Here is a 20,268-nt window from a genome sequence, read left to right on the forward strand (position 1 = left end):
TAAAATCGCTCTAATATCCAATTATCAGTTTTTCAATTAGACGCTGATCTGGACAATTTTAGCATGGAGCTTAGTCAATATTTCTCTTTTCTCTCTCAAGTCATGTACAAATAGAATCATTCTTCTCTCTATAAATAGAATAATTTTTCATGCGTAAATAGAATAATTTTACACTTTGCATAAGAGAGGAGAGAGAAATGTTGACTAAGTGTCATGCGGGAGCTATTCATATCAGTTTCTAACTGAAAAATCAGTAATTGAAAGGAAGAGGGATTTTACTGTGCAAAATTTAAAAGTTTAGAAGATTTTATGTTACATTTTAAAGTTAAAGAACTATAATGTTACAACTATATAAGTTTAAGGACAGTTGTTGAAATTTATCTCTTAATATAGTATTCATTTGTTCATTCAGCGCAAATAACACAAAATTTTCCCCTTTTCCAGGGAAATCAGTTTTTGTATAAATTACAGGAACTAACAGTACTTGAAACATCCAAAATCAGAATGGCTCGCCTTCGTAAAATCAGAACAGACAATTGTAATTCTGTCAAATCTTTCTGCTGTGCAGATAGGGATGAATTTGACCAAACTTGATAGAAAATCACTAACTTAAAATGAACTTCAGCTACCAGTCAAACAAGTGACACATGAAATATTATTTAATTTACACAACATAAACAAACATTACTATTTATTTATAAATGTGTTGGTCCACTTATTTCAAATGAAGACAATCTTGAAGAGCAACAATTTCTTGCTGCAGTAGGGAGCTAAAGACAATGAAGCTGAAAGGCCTATGTAATATTTGCCTTGCTTTCCATCCAACAGCCAAAATCAAATGCTAAGGAAGCCGTTCTCCTTCAAGCTTTCAATAGTGTCCTTCAAACTCACCTCCAAAGGAATGAAGTCAATACCCAAAGTTTTCGCTTTTTCCTTTGATATCCCATACTTTGTCAAGTAATTCAATCCAGGGCCACTCCTGCAATGGACGAACAACATAAGACCCTTAACTGTCGGAATCGGCAGACGTTTATGGTAAGTCATTAAGCGTTCATATCCATTTTAGAATGAACTTGAGATCATATTCCATGATCCTTACTGAAGTCTCATAATTATAAAACTTGATCATCAATATAACTAGTCCAACATGATCATTATTCAATAGATTGCAAAAAAATAAAAAATCAATACTTTTCTGGAAGTTGCAATGTAGGATAATGTTGATGCACAATCTTCAGAACCTCAGAGAAGTGAAGATCTCTCTCAATTAAACAATATCGGCCACTAGCTGAAGGAATCTCCAAAGCCTGAATATGTGCATGTGCAACATCTCTTACATCAACAGATCTGTAATATGCATCTGGATACTCTGGAGCTCCTGCAATAAAAAAAAAAAAATCAGTCAATTGGTCCCCAAGAAATCATGTAAAATTGTGTGGTTAAATTAAGGCAAAACTTTCAAGCTATCATGTCATCATATGAGAGTCCAGAAATTTGTCAAGGTGAAGCCAACATTAAATACTTGAAATTTACATGGAAGACAGCTTATGTGTATCATAAAATACTTGCTGGAGCATACCATTTATGAGGTTCAAAAGCATCTCCACAGAATGATTAATAGTTGGCTGCAAAAGAGGACCGACAACAAACACGGGATTTATTGTAACCAAATCCATCCTGTTGTCTTTTGCAAATTCCCAAGCAGCCTGCTCGGCTAATGTTTTTCCAAGTTGATACCAAAGCTGGAGAAACAAAAGGCCAAATTATCTCATAACCAAAATACTAATTATGATATCAAATTCAAGTTGATTTCATTGTACAACTAACAAGATTCCAATTGGGATGGATAAATTGAAAAGTAATCAAGATTGATGTGCTCAAGGGTAGACCGTGATGGCCATATCCCTTTTTCATCTTCTTTTAAGTTACTAATTTCAGGGATAATGAGGACTGTTATAATAGTAGACAAACCTTGCGTTCCACGCAAACAGCTGGGTTAGAAAACCAAGTCTCATCAACAATTACATCAGGGGCCAGATTATTGCCACTGTAAGGAACAGCAGCAAATGAAGATGTTACAATCACTCTCTTGATAGAAGGCCCTTTTGCACAAGATCTAAGAACATTAAGTGTTCCCTTCACTGCAGGATCAACTAGTTCAACCTGATACATAGAAATAGTCTACCATGAACAGTTATATCTTATATGACACTAAGCCTATCAAGCAGTAATTATGTCAACATAATCAAATGAGGAAGACAATTAAAATTTAAGGAACAAATAGTGCACGAGTTACAAGAGAGAATCGGAGAATGAGGCAGTGAAAATTGGAATGAGGCAGTTATATCTATTGACATATCAAGATTAATTGGAATGAGGCAGTGAAAAGGTTGTCGAAGGTGATGGACCTGAGGATCGGCATTGGCTTGAAGGGATACAGGGGAGGCTGTGTGGAAAACAGCTTCACACCCATAAACTGCAGCATCAAAAGATCCTTCTTCCAATAAATCAGCTTTGAGCAAGCGAAGTCTTTCCTTGGCTCCCTCAAGTGCAAGCAAGTGTGCAGTTTTCTTCGGATCATCTGAGGTACAGAATACAGATTCAAAGAGCTGAAGCATGAGTCCAATGACAACACTGAATGTTCTGTTGAAAGTAAACACTAAAACAAGCAAACTAATTTAAGATTTCACATCAGTTTAGTAAAATTTTACTCATATGCTAGCATATTATCTCTCCCTCCTTCTTGATTGGTACTAATTTCATCCGTTTGTTTATAATAAAGATACATGATAAATTAAGTCATGCGGCTACTTGATCAAACTGAGGGCTGACTCAATTCATTCTTTAACAAGCAAATCGCAGGATATAAAATTGTCAATAATCAACAATACCACAACAAAAAATGCTAGGAGCAATTAAATTCCCTTGAAATTTTATTAAATGGAAAAACAAATTAAGTCAAACCCAGAACTAAAACATAAAAATTACATCCACAGCCGCACAGGCACAACCAGAGTCAGTATAAAATAAAACCCAGAAACCAGAATTTGAAAAGCTGAACCTCATTCAAAGAAACTAAGGTTCATAAATGACCCAACTGAGCTTGTAATTGGCAAAAAAAAAACAGAAAGGTTGGGAGAGATTTACTTGGGTCACGGACAGTGGCTTTGACAGTGTAGCCTCTTTGAAGCAAGAATTTGATTAGCCAGGATGCTATGTAACCAGACCCTCCTGTCACACAGACCACCTTTCCTTCTCCACTCATTTTCTCTCGGTGAATTAGCTCTAAAAGGTGGAGTCCCTGCAAGGAGAAAAAAAATTGGAGAAGGGAAGGAAGTAAGATTATGCTTTTTCTCTCTGACAAGAAGTAAAGCGTTGGATCTTAGAAGCTCTGACTTATGGAGTTACTATACGGTGGGATCGTGATTCCGTGCAAATATATAACATAAGAAATCAATCATGAAAAGGACAATTAAATATAAATTATTTTAAAAAAATTATTTTTAATATATAAATAAAATTGAATTTTACAAAATTTATTATAATTTAATTATTATTTATTTGAATTAATTTAATAAAATATGTTTATTTTTGTTTTGATTAAAATTATTATTTAGAGAATATCAACTTATAAATAATATTAATATTTAGAAATCAAATAATAACTTATCTTTTAATATATCATAATTAAAATTTCATCTTCTACTTGACATTTTTCAGGTACTATATATTATAATATTTATATGTGTTTATATATGCATGTATAAGTTTTTTTTTGATATTTTAATAAAATTATTAATATTTAAAAAATAATTTTATTTTTTGAAAGAAAGAAGTTTTTTTTAAATAACTTATTTTTTTAATTCGAAAAGTATTTTTAATTTATTCATTTCTTAAGTATCTCAAATTTAAAAAAAAATTTCTAATAAAAAAATTTTCAAAAAATTAAAAAAAAAAATAAATTTTATCTCATATAAAATTATATAGTTAAAAAAAAGAGATTTGCATGTTATTTTTATAAAAAGATAGATCCAAGTGAATTTATTTTTTATTTTATTTTATTTTTTTAGTGAAGGGAGTAGAAAAATGAAAATTCAAATCTAAACCTATCAAGTGAGTGATATGTTTTCAACTATTAATCAAGGCTAAATTTTATATTTTATTCAATAATTAAATGTTGAGATAATAAGAAAATTATTTATATATATATTTTTAAAATTTAATTTGAATAATTTACTTTTAATTAAATTAAACATGTAAATTTAATAAGATGACAAATGATGATGTTTGATGCCATTTAAAAGAATTAAAAAAAGATTATAATATAAATATGTTTAAATATTAAAGACCATAGAATTAAAGATATAAACCATTAATCAAATGTGTATTTTTTTTTAAAAATGGGAAGCTTTTTTATTTTGATAAAAAATAATAATGCAAAATCCTTATTTGACAAATAATTTTAGTTTGGTAAAATGTTCAATTTAGTCTCTATATTTATTGGAGAAGTTCAATTTAGCTCATTTTCAACTTTTTATCCAAATTAGTATAAAAGTTTTAATTTAAACTTAATTTAGTCTAAAAATTAAAATTTATGGATTAAATTTTTCGATTTCTTGATTTAAATAAAAAATTAAGAATCTAAATATTTTAATTTTGGGATTAAATTTTTTGGTTTCTTGATTTAAACCTAAAAATTAGAAGCTCAATTTTTTTATTTTTTATTTTTTATTTCTAGACTAAATTAAACTTTTTTGGGGTGTAATTAAATTTTAAACCATTTTAGTTATTAGGATTTTTGCGTTTGCTAACTAAATTATGAAATTGTTAAAATGTACTAATTCTTTATTTTATTTAGCTATATCAAACACTAATTGCATTCCAAATAAAATTGGATATATTATTGGAAAGGATTTCTTTGAATGCATTTCTTAGTTTATCTAATATCTGGATGATGAGACCCACCTATTAAATACTTGAATCTAATATATTTATATCTGTAGTAAATTAGGTTTATTAGGACTGTGCATAGTTCTCGAGATCCCGAACTGAACCGATAAACCGTAGCAAATAGAAGATATTTAAATACTTTAGTTTGATTTTGATTCTTCACTAAGAATTGAATCGGAACCATAACGAAACTGAAGTGAAACTATACCGAACCAGAATCGAATCGAGAATCAAATTTCTACGTATTTTTTTATTTTTCTTAGATATATTATATATTTTTAATATAATTATATATATATATATATATATATATATATATATATATATATATATATATATATTTTTTTTAATTATGAACTAAATATCACCTATAATTATATTTTATTTCTCTATATTTTTTAATAATTTTAGTTATAAATACATTAAATTACCTAATTCTTAATTTTAAATGTACTTTTATACTATACATATGTTAATTCATAATTATAGTTATATTTTATAATGAAATATTACATAATTAATAAATAGTTAAAATATATATTATATAATATACTTTTATATTATATAATATACTTAATTCTAAATTATATATGCATTTTATAATTAAAAATTATATAATTTAGAAATAGTTAAAAGACATATTATAAGATATATTATGTATTAATAATGCAATTCAAAACTTAGATGTTAATTTAAATATGACATTTTTTAAAGAAATAATTATATAAAATTGTTTCAAGAACTGATAACTAAACTGGAATTGAAGAACTGAGAATCGTATAAAAATTGAAACTGAAACAATAAAGAACTGACCTAGAACCGTACCGAAATTTTAGTTCGATTCCGATTTCCAGGCAAACTTCAAACTGAATTGAAACCGCACACGCTAGGGTCTACACATATTTCCAAATTCATAATTCGAGCCATAAAAGATGGTATAAATCGTATTTCATCACAAAGTACAAATCTTTCCAATGCAAAACCTATATCAAATTCACCAGAATCAACACACATTTCAACAAATTGGACTTCTTGAACATCATAATCCTTGTGGCAATGAAAAGGAACATAACAGAAATGCAGACAGAATTCCTTCGCATTTATCTGCATCACTTCTCCTTCAATATAGCATGAATCAGACACCAAGAAAGCCCTTCTCTTTCAGGCATTCAATGGTGTCCAAAACACTCACCTCCAAGGGAATGAAGTTGATGCCTAAACTCTTAGCTTTCTCCTTTGAAATCTCATATTTCAATGCGAAAGGCTTGCCATCTTCACATCTATTAAGCAAAAAAATCATGAACAGCAGTTTCTAGAATTGTGAAATCCTGTATCACTCAGCAGAGAAACTTACTTCTCAGGAAGATGCAGAGTAGGGTATTGCTCATGGACGATCTTCAACAACTCTGAGAAATGTACAACTCTTTCGACTAAGCAATATCTGCCATTAGCAGAAGGTTGTTCAAAAGCTTGAATATGTGCAGATGCAACATCTCTAACATCAACAAATCTGTAAATTTCATTAGGAAATGTTTCTCCTGCATGCAGGAAACCCACAATTCATATAGAACGGACTTGTTAGAGATTATTATATTTAATGATAAAAGATTGAGGAAGAGTCTACCATTTATGTAGTTCAGAATAACCTCCACAGTGACATTTAGAGTTGGCTGTAAGAAAGGACCTATCACAAACCCTGGATGTATTGTGACCATGTCAATTCCAATTTCTTTTGCAAATTTCCAAGCAGCCTTTTCGGCTATGGTTTTTGCATGCAGATACCAATGCTGGAAAACCAAATAATGGATTAAAACCCATAAAAAGTATTATAGTAACGGTTTAAATGAAGTTCTGATAATGACCAATGTGAATATATAGTTTGCAGAAGCAGTGATAAGAGCATTGAAAAACCAGGCAATATATGCTTACCTTTATTGACTCACAATGGGCAGGATCTGAAAACCAAGTCTCATCAATTACCACATTAGGAGTCAGAGGCTTTCCATTGAACATAACTGATGCCATTGAAGATGTTATGATCACTCTCTTGAGAGAAGGGACTTTTGCACATGACCTGAGAACGTTTAGTGTTCCCTTCACTGCAGGATCAATCAGTTCTGCCTGAAAATATACACCAAATCAGGAATAGCTCCTTATTTTTTTGTAGAATTACAAGTTTAGTTTCAATTATCCTTGAGATTACCTTGGGATCAGTTGTATAAAATAGGGGGCAAGCTGGATGAAATACACCTTCACATTTATCAATAGCAGAATCAAACGACCCTTCTTCCAGTAAATTTGCTTTGAACAAGCAAAGTCTCTCTTTAGCTCCATCGAGTGCTCGCAGGTGTTCGGTTTTCTTTGGATCGCCTGTGTCATATGTATAATCAGAATTAAAAGGACGCTATGGAAAAGAAAATGGATTTAGTTTAGGAATAAAATTGTGAAAATTTTGAAGTGGTAGCTTAGCATAAGTTCATAATGAAACCGAGAATCTCCCAATAGCTAGCTATTAATGGGCAACTTGGCAATCAAACTTTGTATTCAACTGTGTCAAGAAAAGTACAGTCAGTACCTGAGAGCACAAACCAGTGGTGAAAACTTTATTTTAACTCACTGAGAAGGGATGAGAAGAATAAAGCAATCAAACCCAGAACCTAAACTTTGAAGAATTTAAGCAGAAACTAGAAAATATCGTTCTTACTTGATCACACTGAGATCAAAAGAAATAAAACAGCATAAACAGGAATGAAATAGCTACTAACTTAGGTCAAGAACAGTGGCTTTCACTGTATATCCATGTTGGAGTAAGAACTTGACCGGCCATGATGCTATGTAACCTGAACCTTCTGTTACACATACTACTTTTCCCTCTCTACTCATTCTCTTCTTCTGTCTCCTAAAGTAACGCACAACACCATTTTCTTATAGGCAGGAACATGAACAGCTAGAAGAGCTGCCATTGACCCAATGATCGAGTGTCTGCCTAATAATACAGGAAATTAATAAAAAAAATTCAACTCTGACATATAAATCCCTTAAGAAATTTCTGAAGTAATAAAAAAAAATCATAGAAGAGCTAAGGACAGTAATAATTTGGCTTTCAGGCAAGCAATGAGGTAATTGTAGTCATTTTCATTATTACAGAATTATAATGAAGTTGCTAATAAAGCAATCAAACCCAGAACCTAAACTTTGAAGAATTTACGCAGAAACCAGAAAATATCATTCTTACTTGATCACACTGAGATCAAAAGAAATAAAACAGCATAAACAAGAATGAAATAGATACTAACTTAGGTCAAGAACAGTGGCTTTCACTGTATATCCATGTTGGAGTAAGAACTTGACCAGCCATGATGCTATGTAACCTGAACCTCCTGTTACACATACTACTTTTCCCTCTCCACTCATTCTCTTCTTCTGTCTCCTAAAGTAACGTACAACACCATTTTCTTATAGGCAGGAACATGAACAGCTGGAAGAGCTGCCATTGACCCAATGATCAAGTATCTGCCTAATAATACAGGAAATTAGTAAAAAAAAATTCAAACTCTGACATATAAATATAGTCATATAGATGATGGTGATTCTGTTTGTCATATAGTCATATAGATTATATAATATGTAATAGATTTTCTTTAATTATTCATTTCCTGTTTGGTAACATGGAAATATAGACAAAAGTACAGATTAACAAATGTACACTCTTCAAGAATTTGATATAATTAAAGATGCTCTAAGCTCTTGGACTGAATCATCCCAAAAAGCTTTAATATGTCCAAATACAGCATCTTTAACATCAACAAATCGGAAAACTCTCATTTGGGATAATTTTTCTCCATAGCATAAACCTACAATTTCTCATAGAATGGACTAGTTAAAAAGCTAGAAATGGTAGAATAGAGATCATTTGTAACGCCCCATTTTTTGAAGAAATATTACATATGGTTATTATTTGAATAGAAATAAAAAATTATAAAGTTTTGAGAAGAAAAAAATTTAATTTAAACTTGGACTTGAAAGAAAAGTTATAGAAGTTTTGGGATGAAAAATAGGATTTTTGGAAAGTTGGGGGACCAAAATGAAATTTGAATAAAAAAAGTGGACAGCAGCTGCACATCCACGTGAGCTGGTTTCTCCAGCAGTTTCTATAAATAAATAAATATATAAAAGAAAAGAAGAGGACAGTAGAATCGGGAAAGAGGAGAGGAGGAAAAAGAAAGAAAAAGAAAGAAAGAAAGGAAGAAGGAGAAGAAGAGAAGGGAAGAGAGAGTTGGTACTGGATTTTTTTCTGAGTTTCTCTAGCAAGAAAGAACACTAACAAGGGGAAAAGAAGGATTTTGATCTGAGGTACAAGGAATTTGAGAGAGAGAAATGGAGAAGAAGTTGAACAGTAGCAAAAACAGGGGTTCAGCAGGGGTAGCATGTTTCTCTTCCATCTAGGTGAGTTTGGCTTTTCTTTCACTGTTATTTTTGGATATGTTTGAGGTTTGTATGTGCAGAAATTATGGTTAGAATTTGGTGATTTTTCAACGGTTGGATTTGGAGAAATATATTGTTGAACACAGGCTGTCTGCAATTAGAATTGTAAATTTTGGCTATTGAAATTTGAGGAAAATAAATAGTTAGGAAACTTAAAAAATTATGTAATTTGGTACAAATGATATTTGGGAAGTTGAGGCTATTGTGTTAAAATTTGGTGAATTTTAGACTTGTGGTTTATGAGATATAAATTATTTTGTATAAGTTATCTGATTAAGAATTATTTATGAAAAAATCAGAATTTGAAGGGTTGGATAAATATATTGATATCTCATGATATAGGCACAATTTTAGGCTTAAATTTTTAATGATGCTGTATAGGGATGTCTTGAATATATAGTTAAAATTTGATATTATCTGACGGTTGGATCATTATATATAAATTTGAATGCACAAGCTGCCAGATTGGGTATTGATGGTTAAGTTAAGTTGAATAAGTGATTTTGATGAAACTAAGATTATTTTGAGATAGGATATGAAGTTGTTGAATTATTATATGATTGTGGAATATTTTTTTGAGAAATATATATGTGGATTTTAGTTGGATTTTTGGTGTAAGTATATTTTAATGATTAAGGAAATTATGGAATTGAGTATTATTTTTGATATTATAATTTTTATAGAGCTATAAGTTGGTTAATTGAAAATATTGATATGATTAATGGCTTGTGGATTTGAGATTTATGACGGAGAGTTTAGTCCAATTTAAATGGAAATGCTGTTAAATTTTATCAGATTTTTAATTAGAAAAGTAGAAGTTTATGGTTGATTTTGATTGATTATTGTTATGGTTTTAGGAGGAGCTTTTGATTATGGTTTTAAGTGGATGGAAAGTGATATTTGCTAGTTAGTATCATGAGGTCAGGTGAGTGGTATTTACGATATTTTTGTTGATTATTTGATTCATTTTTATTGTTCAATCTAATTTCATTCTATTGTTGCTCATTCCCATTCCAATATTTCATGCATACTAGCAAGTCTAGAAAGAGAGTTGGAGATTGTGAAATTGAGATAAATAGTAAATGATGATGAGACTAATAGCTTGTACAGAGAAATAGATGATAGTAGCAAAGTTCAGCAGATGTGATTTAATATTTTAGAATTATGAGAAGAATTATAAGATTGTGAGCATTTATGGTGGAATTGCTTGGCTACTTTGGGTAGCAATGATTTGTTTGGCAGAAGTTGGTTATTGGAGTTTATGAATTTGATGGTTTGTGATATTGACAATCATGATATGCGCTTGTATCACTATGAGATATAAAATTATATTTAACATATTTGCTCCTGTTAGAGGGGTGCTAGCAGTTCAGTTTAGTGCAATAGGAAAGGGCTACCCATAGAGAGGGTGGAGCTGCCACTGCGAGATTTGACACAGCATTGCTATGATTTTTACATATATTTCTATACTCTGGCATATCTTTGGATGTCAAGTAACAATTATTGATAATTTTTATATCTGTGAGGAACACTTGGAGAATAGGAAGAATATAATTTGAGTTATTTGGAGATTCTAGAATTGCATAGCATGTTGATTTGATTATTCAATTTATTCAGCTTCTTTTAACTTTTTTTTATCTATCCATTTAGCTTATTTCTTCTATATTTCTTTTTGTTGCATGATGTATATTGTAAATGCCAACTCACTGGGTAGTTTATACTCACCCCACCCAACTCATCAGTTTTGCAGGAAATTTAGGGTGAATATTGGGTATCAGTTTTATGGATCTTAGAGCTTCGATTGGCTAGAATCCACAGTCTTAGAGAGCATCGGAAGAATGATTATTCAGTAGAGATAAAGGTGTGACATCATTATTTTTAATGACAAATGATTGCGAAGGGTTACCATTTATGCAGTATAGAATCACCTTCAAAGCAACATTATCAGGTCAAGAACTCATCAAATGTAATTTTGGTCATTTTAGTAATTTTCAAGGTAGGAAAAAAAAAAGAATCCGACTAATTAAAGTTGACTGGTTAGATCTAATTTCTAGTTTAACTAATTAATTTGTCTAGTTCTTTTTTTTTTTTTCCTTTTCGTTAAGCTTCGATTGAGATTCAAACTCAACCAGTTCCTTTTATTCATTTGACTTAGCTGGGATTTAAACTCCAAATCTCATAATTCTCGGACATAACTTTATTACCCCCAAAAAATGGGATTGACCCATAAAATGTAACATACTAACTTTTAATTAATTAGTCAATTTAATGGAAAGAAAAATTTCATGGTGTGTACTTCTTTCCATGAAACCAAAGGATGTACTTGATCCACTTTCTTGTCCAAGATATCATTACAGGTCTGTTAACCGTGAAATTTGATTCAAAAGCAGAGGCTTTTGCTTTGCCTCGATTCTTTTTTCGACCTATTATTGCTAAAACGTGAGCTCATTGAAAGTGAGTCCTAACCATAGACTCCTTAGAGGAGAGAGAGTCCAGAACTGAATGTAAATGAAAATAATTGTGCTTAATTTTATTAATTCAAGTTACCACTTTTATAAAAAAAGATTTACACAAAATTTATTGGAATCTTACTAATAATAAAAATCCCAAATCAGCATAAGTTATACTAGAAAGGAAATATTAATTAACACATAACTAAGGAGGGAAAAATAATAATTAAAATATATTTATTGAGGTTTACTTCCCAATTCCTTATTTATTTGTCTCCTTTAGTTCTCTAAGTATTCAGACATTAAGAAAGCCTTTCTCCTTCAAGCTTTCAATGGTGTCTACAACCCTCACATCCAAAGGAATGAAGTCAATACCCAAAGCTTTTGCTTTCTCCTTTGATACCTCATATTTTGGTACAAAAGGCTTGTCATCTTGACATCTGCAAAAAAGGAAGAGTAACCCACAAATGTTTCTCAGAATTCTTGAGATCAATCAGATAAACTGCAATTACAGAATAACAAAGCTTGGAAACAATGTGATGTGGCCCAACCGCAAGTGCACGGGTCGTACAAGTAATATAGAAAAGATATCGTTCCCACGAGGAGTTGTGTTAATGATTGAATTTTTGATATAAAAAGTTGACTAAATTGAACTATTTTTGAAATTAAAGCAATAAATTGATGGCTATTGGAGTATGAAATCTATATATGCAAAATTAATAATCTATTCAATTATGTAGAGATTTAACTAAAATTGCATCAAATTAAAATAAGCAAGTTGAAATATGGAAAAATTTAGAATGGCAAGTAATAAAATTCAATTGGAAATTAACAATGATAAAAAGGCAATTCCGGAGTTCCGGAGTTCATATTCAAGCTATTTTGGGATTTTAAATTGGTTATCCAATCTTGTGGAACTTACGGGTTTTAAGGAGATTAATTCTTAAATCCTTTGAATACCCTTTCGAATGAGACAAAGAGTGCCTTAATTAATCTAATCCTACTTTCGTGGAGTTAGAGTTAATTAAGACCCATTAGGTTCTTTAATTAATCTGTGAATCCTCTTAATCCTTAGTCTATTTCTAGATCTAAGTTAATTAAGTCCAATTTCTTGATTATCTATCACAAGGTTTTCTCCTTTCGGTGCCTCAACCATGGATTAAGAACATCACTTAATGGGATCCTACACTAAGCATGTCATTAAGCACACAAGAAATGAATAAAACTCATTAAGACCACAAAATATGGATTACCCAATCAAAATCCACAAAATATCTCAAATATTACATCCCTTACTCCAGAATCAAAGTAAACTACTCACTATCCATAATATTTACAAGATATTCTGAGTTTATATGGAAATAAAGCTTTAATCTAAACTAAGAAACAAAAAGCTCAACACTAGAAATGTAGGAAAAATGTAAGAAAAGAAAGAAATCTCCAAATCTGATTGGAAATGGTGTGGGAAGTGATTGTGACTCTTCAGCTGCTGCCTTCTCCTCTCTCCCTTCTTCCTTTTTTTTTTCCCTCTCCTAAAATGGGATAAGGGTCCTTTTTATAGCTTTTTCTGACATGGAGCCCTAAAATGGTGTGTTTGAGGTGAGATTTTATGAGGGAATCTTCTGCCAGCTCATTAATGAAGTCTTTGTGGGACTGCATAAGTCATGCAGTCCCTTATGCAAGTTTCGGCTGGTTTCTGGTTCACTTATGCGAAACTGCATGACCAGGCGCATAGGTTATGCACAATTCCGTGAGATTGCATAAGGGGGGGCATGAATCTGCATAAGCTATGCACTCTCCTTATGCACAATTCGGCAGGTATTGGAACAGTGTTTCTTCTCCTTATGCAGATCTGCATAAGTTATGCGGCAAGTTATACGTAATTTGGCTAATGCATATTTCAACTTTGAAACTTGTTTTTGACATCTTTGGCTGTAGAGATCACTCCTCAATGGCAAAATTTCTTTTTAGTCCTTCCAAAAACACCATTTTTCCTACAAAACAAAGTAAAAATTACATATTAATCCGAAATTGGCAATTATGAAAAACTAACTAATTAACTAATGAAATTAGCTAAAAATGACTAATAATCAAATAAAATGGCTATGAAATTAAACCTAAATGACTATGCAAATATATGCATCAAATACCCCCGAACTCAAGCTTTTGCTTGTCCTCAAGCAAACTTTAAAATGTGATGCAATTTTTAGGAGTGCCTTATCCAAAGAGCTATGAAAATCACCTGTTAAAGTGACTTAACACACCTTTAGCCATACCAACAATCCATATACCCATCCTTCAAAATGCAAAGAACCTAGTGCTTATCCAAGCTTTCACCGCTTAGCCATCAAGTCAATTATCATTCAAAATTCCCAAACCAACCAATCAAAAGAGAGAGTCAAGCTCAAAAGAAATTCTAGGACAATCAATAGTCAAAGTGTCTCTATATGGAATGATGGAATTGAATGAATGAATGAATAGTTTTCCAATCCCATAGGCAAATTCCCTACTCCCATCTCCACTAATGTAGCAAGTACTATCAAGAGATCAAAGGTCTTTTTAGGGATGTAATGGGGCCATGGGGTTCAAAATGAGGCTAAGAAGAAAGATGGATAAAAAGGATTCAAAGCATGAGAATATCTTCAATCTCGACAACATAAGGTACACTTCTTATTTTATTATATTTTTTCTTTTTTTTTTTTTATATTTATATGGGGGAGAGAAATACATAATGAGGATTGTCAAGTGCTAGCATATTTTACAAAACACATAAAAAAATTGGAGGGACACTTTGATACTTTAAACTTGTATCTTGCATTTTCTTTTGATAATTGTCCCTAAAATTGCCACCCCCAAACTCACTTCTTTTAATACTTTGGGTGGATTTCTTTCAATTTGAATGACAATAATGAAAAGTACATATACTAGCACTTTTACAAGATGACAAGCATTTCTTCTCCCTTTTATTGTATTTTTTTTCTTTTTCTTTTTTTTTATTTTATTTTTTATAAAGTGTACCTAATATTCAATTATCCTCATGAAAAGGGTTGGAGTGTTTGGTTCATTGGCTAGGTAGCAATAAGGATTTCAAGAAAAATTAGGGATAAAAAGGCTCAAAGGGGTTTGCAAGGGTTAATTTTAATTAGGAAAAGGGCCAAAGGTTTAAAAAGAGAAGGTTTAAATCAAAGAATGCCTAATCATCTCTCTCATCAAGTACAAGCTGGTATTTCGCCTTGAAAGGTTTAGAAAATTTGTTCTAGGATTGGTGAGACATCATTTGACTACCTTATATCCAATAACTCCCTCTAAACACTCCAATCTCTAAAGGACTAGTTGGGTGGCTTTTTGGCTAAGAAGATATAGGCAAGGGATAGACACTTCAAAACCTTGCACCTCTTAGGAAACTTTCAATCCACAAACCCAACTAAAGGTAAGTCAAATCACTCTCATAGGCAACTTTTCAATACTCAAGGGATTTGGCAAAAGATTTTAATGCATGATGCATGATTCCTAAAAATGAACAATGCATTAACTAAATGGAGGAAATCTATTTGTCTATTTGTGTGCAATGTGTACAATTTCTAAGTGATATATAATGTGTGTGTAAATGTGTTATGTATATGTATATATGGATGTATATGTAAAATATTTACAATATATGTAAATGGAATGGGATGAGATGTTCCTATACTCAAAATGTGAAAAATGTAGCAAAAATTAAAATGTGCACCCCCAAACTCAAAATTTGACATTGTCCTCAATGTCTCAAGCAGTTCATTATCAAAACTCAAAGTAAAGAGTAGTTACCAGGAATTGTGAAATTTAAGAGGAAAAAGAAAGAGTTACCTGGTATAGAGCAGATGAGAATTCAAGAGATAGTGGGGATGCATAAGAAGCTGCACAGGTTATGCAGAATAAAGTCTTTGTCGCCTGCAGTGCATAAGGAAGGTGCATAAGCTGTGCGGTTCTGCATGAGTGGCCATAAGGACTGCACAGGCTATGCAGAACATTTTCATAAGGGGATTACAGCCTATGCAGTTCTGCATGAGTGGCCATAAGGACTGCACAGGCTATGCAAAACATTTGCATAAGGGAATTCACAGCCTGTGCAGTATATTCAAAAGCTGTTACATGATGATGAGCAAGGAAAAATGTGCAAACACCAGTAGAAGCATGCAAATATATACAGTGTATGGACAAGTATGCACAAAAGGGCAGTAAAGGCAATGAAAATCAATGAAAAAAACTAATATAATAGCCATCCAATAGAACTTCAAGAAAAACAGAATTCAAAACAAACTAAAAATTGTTTCAACATATCTACAAAGAAAAACTCCTACAAGCTTGAACAAAAGTAAAACAGAAACTAATCCAATTCTATTGTTTTGCCCTTGTCCAAAGATGCTGCTAAAGGACTGGTTGGAGCTGTTTGCTGTCGAGGTGATGGAGGTGGAGGTGATGGAGGTGGAGGTGGCATTCCCAGAAAAATGACGAGCTGTTTCATCATCTCTTTTAATTCTTTCTGCTTATCTCTGGTTTCCATGACAAAGTCAAATAGTTGATCATGACGATCCTTGAGGGTATCAAGACCAGTGTCAAGCTTCCTATCCACAAAGTATATATCATCACTAAGCCTTTCAAGATAGGTGAATAAGGCTTTAGTGTTGAAGGCAGGAGGGGCTGTGGATGAAGAGGGTCCAGCTGCAGAAGGTGTGGGCTGTGCAGAATCTGTTGGGATGTCCTGTGCAGGCTGAGTGGGTGGTGTAGGTTCAGTAGAATGCTGTTGGACTGATGGGACAGGTTGTGCTTCTGGTTGTGCAAGGGTTCGATTACTGCTGGTTGTGCAAAGGTCGTAAGGTGGCAAACTGAATCCAGTTTTGGATAGGTGTGTGGCATCAAAATATAGAGTGTCTGAAAGTGCTGGTAGTGGATGCTCATCCGGATTAAAACAAAAATGCTTGGCTATAACAGTTATGAGCCCACCCATGACTATGTCACCTATGGATTTGGTGGCAATATGTAACACATGCTCACAAAAGAAGTAACCAGGAGAAACTTTAACTTTATGAAAAGCACACCATAGCATGAACAATTCAGATTTCCCAACAGCACCAGAACTAGTCCCTCTGCCCAAGATAGTGCTAGCAATAAGCCTATGGATAAATCTAAGTGCAGGATCTAGTATTTGAGAGGTTTTGGATCTGCCAGCAGAAAAAGTCTGAGGTTGGTTTGTGATAATCCTCCAAAACTGAGCAGCATTCCAAACACCTTTGTTTGCTACCTCTACCCCTGTATATGGTACCCTAAATAGTCCATCAATTGTAAATCCAAAAATGCTATGAAATTGGTCCAATGATAACTCTCTATTTTGCCCCAAACATCTAAATTTCATAGTTGGCTTGTAGTCTATCTCATGCAATTTCAGGGTAGCAGAAAATGAGGAAATAAATTCCAAAACTAGAGCTGGATAAACTATTTCTTGCTTATGCACAAATTCCATCCAACCCATACCATCAAGGTAGGCAACAACATTATCAAATAAACTAGCTGATTGGAGGGCCTCTGCAGAAATATACCTTGTGGGTTGCACCCTCCTTTCCTTAAGTCTCTTAAAGGCTGCCTTGTGAGTTGCATCAGGAAGGGGCCAAGGCAGTTTTGATACCTGTGATGCTGCTGACATTTGCTTTCTGCTGGAAGAGGGTGATTTGGCTTGTGTGGAGGCTGAAGTTTTGGGGTTTTTGGGAGGAGGCTCTGACAGTGGGGTGGTGGGAGGTTCTTTGCGTTTTGAGAGAGGAGGTGCAGAAGCCATGGGTCGTGTGGATTTCGACCTGATTTTTCTCTTGTAAGTTGCTGTGGGGGGTGGTGGAGGGGTTTCTTGTGGAGGGGAATCGGGGTTGGGAGGCCGCATTGCCAAGGGCGAGACTTGGAGAGGGGAGGTTGGAGGGGTTTGAGGAGGCGATTCCATTGGGTGTCGATGGTGAGAATGGAGGAGTTGAGGGAGAAAATAAAGGATGCAGAGGGAAGCTAGGGCAAAGGCGGCGGAAAGATGAGTGGAGAAGAAGGGGAGGGGTAATGCCGGAATAAATGGACGTGGAGGGACAGTCGTGAACAGAAAAGACGGGAAGTGGAGGTGGGAAAAATGGATGCCGAAGAAAATTTTTGATTTGAACAGGACTTGTGTAAAACTGCATAAGGGGAAAAATGGGTGTGCATAACTTATGCACTCTCTTATGCAGGTTTCGGTGGAAGAAAAGGGTGTGAAAAATTGATTATGCAAGAGTGCATAGCTTATGCGCTAACTTATGCAAGTTTCGGTTAAAAATGGAAGTGTAGGAATTGTGGTCATGCGGAAGTGCATAAGTTATGCACTCTCCTTATGCAGGTCTCGGCAGGTTTTGATTTTTGGAGAGTGTGGTCATGCGGAAGTGCATAAGCTATGCACTCTCCTTATGCAGATCTCGACAAGTTTTGGAATTCAGAGTTGGTGGTTATGCGGAAGTGCATAAGCCATGCACTCTCCTTATGCAGGTCTCGGCAAGTTTTGGTTTTTGGGGAGTGTGGTTATGCGGAAGTGCATAAGTTATGCACCCTGCTTATGCAAGTCTCGGCAGGTTTTGGGTTTCTAGAGAGTGTGGTCATGCGGAAGTGCATAAGCTATGCACTCTCCTTATGCAGGTTTCGGTGGAAAGAGAAAATGCAGGATTTGAAGTCATACAGAAGTGCATAAGTCATGCACACACTTATGCAAGTTTTGGCAGATATGAATTTTGTCAAAAATGTGGCTATGCAGAATTGCATAAGCTATACACATCCTTATGCAGTTTGCAACAGAGGTGAAAAATGGCAAGAATTGTGGTTATGCAGGATTGCATAAGCTATGCAGTTGCTTATGCACAATTCAACAAGATTGAGATTACAATTGAAAATGATTTGCAAGTGTGAAAAATACCCTAGAATGAAGAAATATAATTCTATGAAGCATAAACCATGAGAAATTGTCACAAAAAACACATCAATATATACGAAGTCCATTAAAATTGCATCACACAAGCTTGTAGAAGTGAATCCTACATAAAAGGCATTTGTGAATCATGCCATTTCAACTCAAATTCTGAAAATCAACATTTAGCACATTAAGACTCAATAAAATCTGCATAAAGTTGCATCTATCCACAAATGAGAATGGACTCCCCAAGTTATGCCAAGAAAATGCAATATATCCACCTTGAATGTCACAACCCAAATAAGCTCAAAACTACAAAAATGACCCACTTACCATCACATTAACATGATAAGCACAAATACTTAAAAGTTACACACCCAACCTCACAAAGAAACATAAGCCAAGTGCTGCAGACCCTTCTTTGCTGCAAATTTCATTTTTCTGCTCTGCATAAACCAGATAGCAAACCTGCACAGGTTATGCAGTAAAAATCAATCAATTTTGGGAGAGTTGAAGGACAAAATTTCAGATTAAGAGTTACTCCCCAGCAGTTCACCAACCTTCCTCCATTGAAATACATCTACAAGGGACAAGATTCAACAATGTCAAAAATTAAATTTGGGGTGATTTAAGATAAAAACAAAAGCAATGTAAATAAAAGTAAATCAGCAAAAGCAAAATAAAAGGACTTGGGATGCCTCCCAAAAGGGCTAATTTATAGTCCTTAGCTGGACTTTTCATGCATTTCACTGAAAAGAGGTGAGGGATTGGAGAGCTTGTAACAGCTTGCTCCCTTTATTGGGTCTCCAGTTATATAATGTTTCAATCTATGCCCATTGACCTTAAAATTTCCAGATTTTTCACTCCAAATTTCAATTGCTCCATAAGGGAAAACCTTAGAAACTCTATATGGACCAGTCCACCATGATTTAAGTTTTCCAGGGAACAATTTCAATCTTGAGTTGAACAACAAAACTGAATCACCTTCTTTAAATTCCTTTTTCCTAAGATGCTTATCATGCCAAACTTTGGTTCTTTCTTTGTAAATACGGGCACTTTCATAAGCATCCATCCTCAATTCTTCAAGCTCATTAAGTTGCAATAGCCTTTTCTCACCAGCTTGCTTGAGATCAAAATTCAAGGTCTGAATGGCCCAATATGCTCTATGTTCTAGCTCCACAGGTAAATGACAAGACTTACCATACACCAAACTAAAGGGAGTAGTTCCTATAGGGGTTTTGTAAGCAGTCCTATATACCCATAAAGCATCATCTAGTTTGACAGACCAATCTTTCCTAGAATTGCTCACTGTTTTCTCCAAGATATGTCTGAGTTCTCTGTTAGAAATTTCAACTTGTCCTGAAGTTTGAGGATGGTATGGGGTAGCTATCTTGTGCACTACACCATACTTTCTCATTAAGCTCTCAAATTGCTTATTAC

The 20,268-nt window shown here is 33.4% G+C and overlaps 1 protein-coding gene and 1 long non-coding RNA gene across 3 annotated transcripts; one reads left to right on the plus strand and one right to left on the minus strand.

Annotated features, from left to right (window-relative positions):
• Window positions 1-590: 590 nt before the first annotated feature.
• Window positions 591-8,401, minus strand: LOC110668662 (phenylacetaldehyde reductase). Of its 2 annotated transcripts, XM_021829982.2 has the most exons (13): window positions 8,247-8,387; window positions 7,716-7,936; window positions 7,154-7,320; window positions 6,880-7,071; window positions 6,575-6,737; window positions 6,305-6,488; window positions 6,143-6,230; window positions 3,148-3,268; window positions 2,409-2,581; window positions 1,972-2,163; window positions 1,580-1,742; window positions 1,192-1,378; window positions 591-979 (listed from the first exon to the last, which is right to left on the minus strand). In XM_021829982.2, exons 2-13 carry the CDS (start codon window positions 7,831-7,833, stop codon window positions 835-837), a joined length of 1,893 nt encoding a protein of 630 aa, XP_021685674.2. In that variant the 5' UTR covers window positions 7,834-7,936; window positions 8,247-8,387; the 3' UTR covers window positions 591-834. The 2 variants fall into 2 exon arrangements, with proteins under 2 accessions (XP_021685674.2, XP_021685683.2); XM_021829991.2 differs by lacking the exons at window positions 591-979; window positions 1,192-1,378; window positions 1,580-1,742; ... (2 more) ...; window positions 3,148-3,268; window positions 7,716-7,936 and having other exon boundaries at window positions 5,862-6,230; window positions 8,247-8,401.
• Window positions 8,402-9,689: 1,288 nt separating this feature from the next.
• On the plus strand, window positions 9,690-11,347 carry LOC131182212 (uncharacterized). The gene is made up of 2 exons (XR_009150476.1): window positions 9,690-10,360; window positions 11,178-11,347. It is a non-coding gene; the product is annotated as an uncharacterized LOC131182212 (long non-coding RNA).
• The last annotated feature ends 8,921 nt before the right edge of the window (window positions 11,348-20,268 follow it).

The sequence above is a fragment of the Hevea brasiliensis genome, chromosome 8, assembly GCF_030052815.1.
Source record: "Hevea brasiliensis isolate MT/VB/25A 57/8 chromosome 8, ASM3005281v1, whole genome shotgun sequence".
NCBI lineage: Eukaryota > Viridiplantae > Streptophyta > Magnoliopsida > Malpighiales > Euphorbiaceae > Hevea > Hevea brasiliensis.

Bases quoted from the DNA above. Each gene is read 5' to 3' on its own strand.
- LOC110668662 (XM_021829982.2), bottom strand. From the start codon at position 7,833: ATGAGTAGAGAGGGAAAAGTAGTATGTGTAACAGAAGGTTCAGGTTAC. The intron at 6,738-6,879 runs GTAAGCATATAT...TTGGTTTTCCAG, and splicing joins CCCATTGTGAGTCAATAAAG to CATTGGTATCTGCATGCAAA. The intron at 1,743-1,971 runs GTTTGTCTACTA...TTGTTTCTCCAG, and splicing joins CTGTTTGCGTGGAACGCAAG to CTTTGGTATCAACTTGGAAA.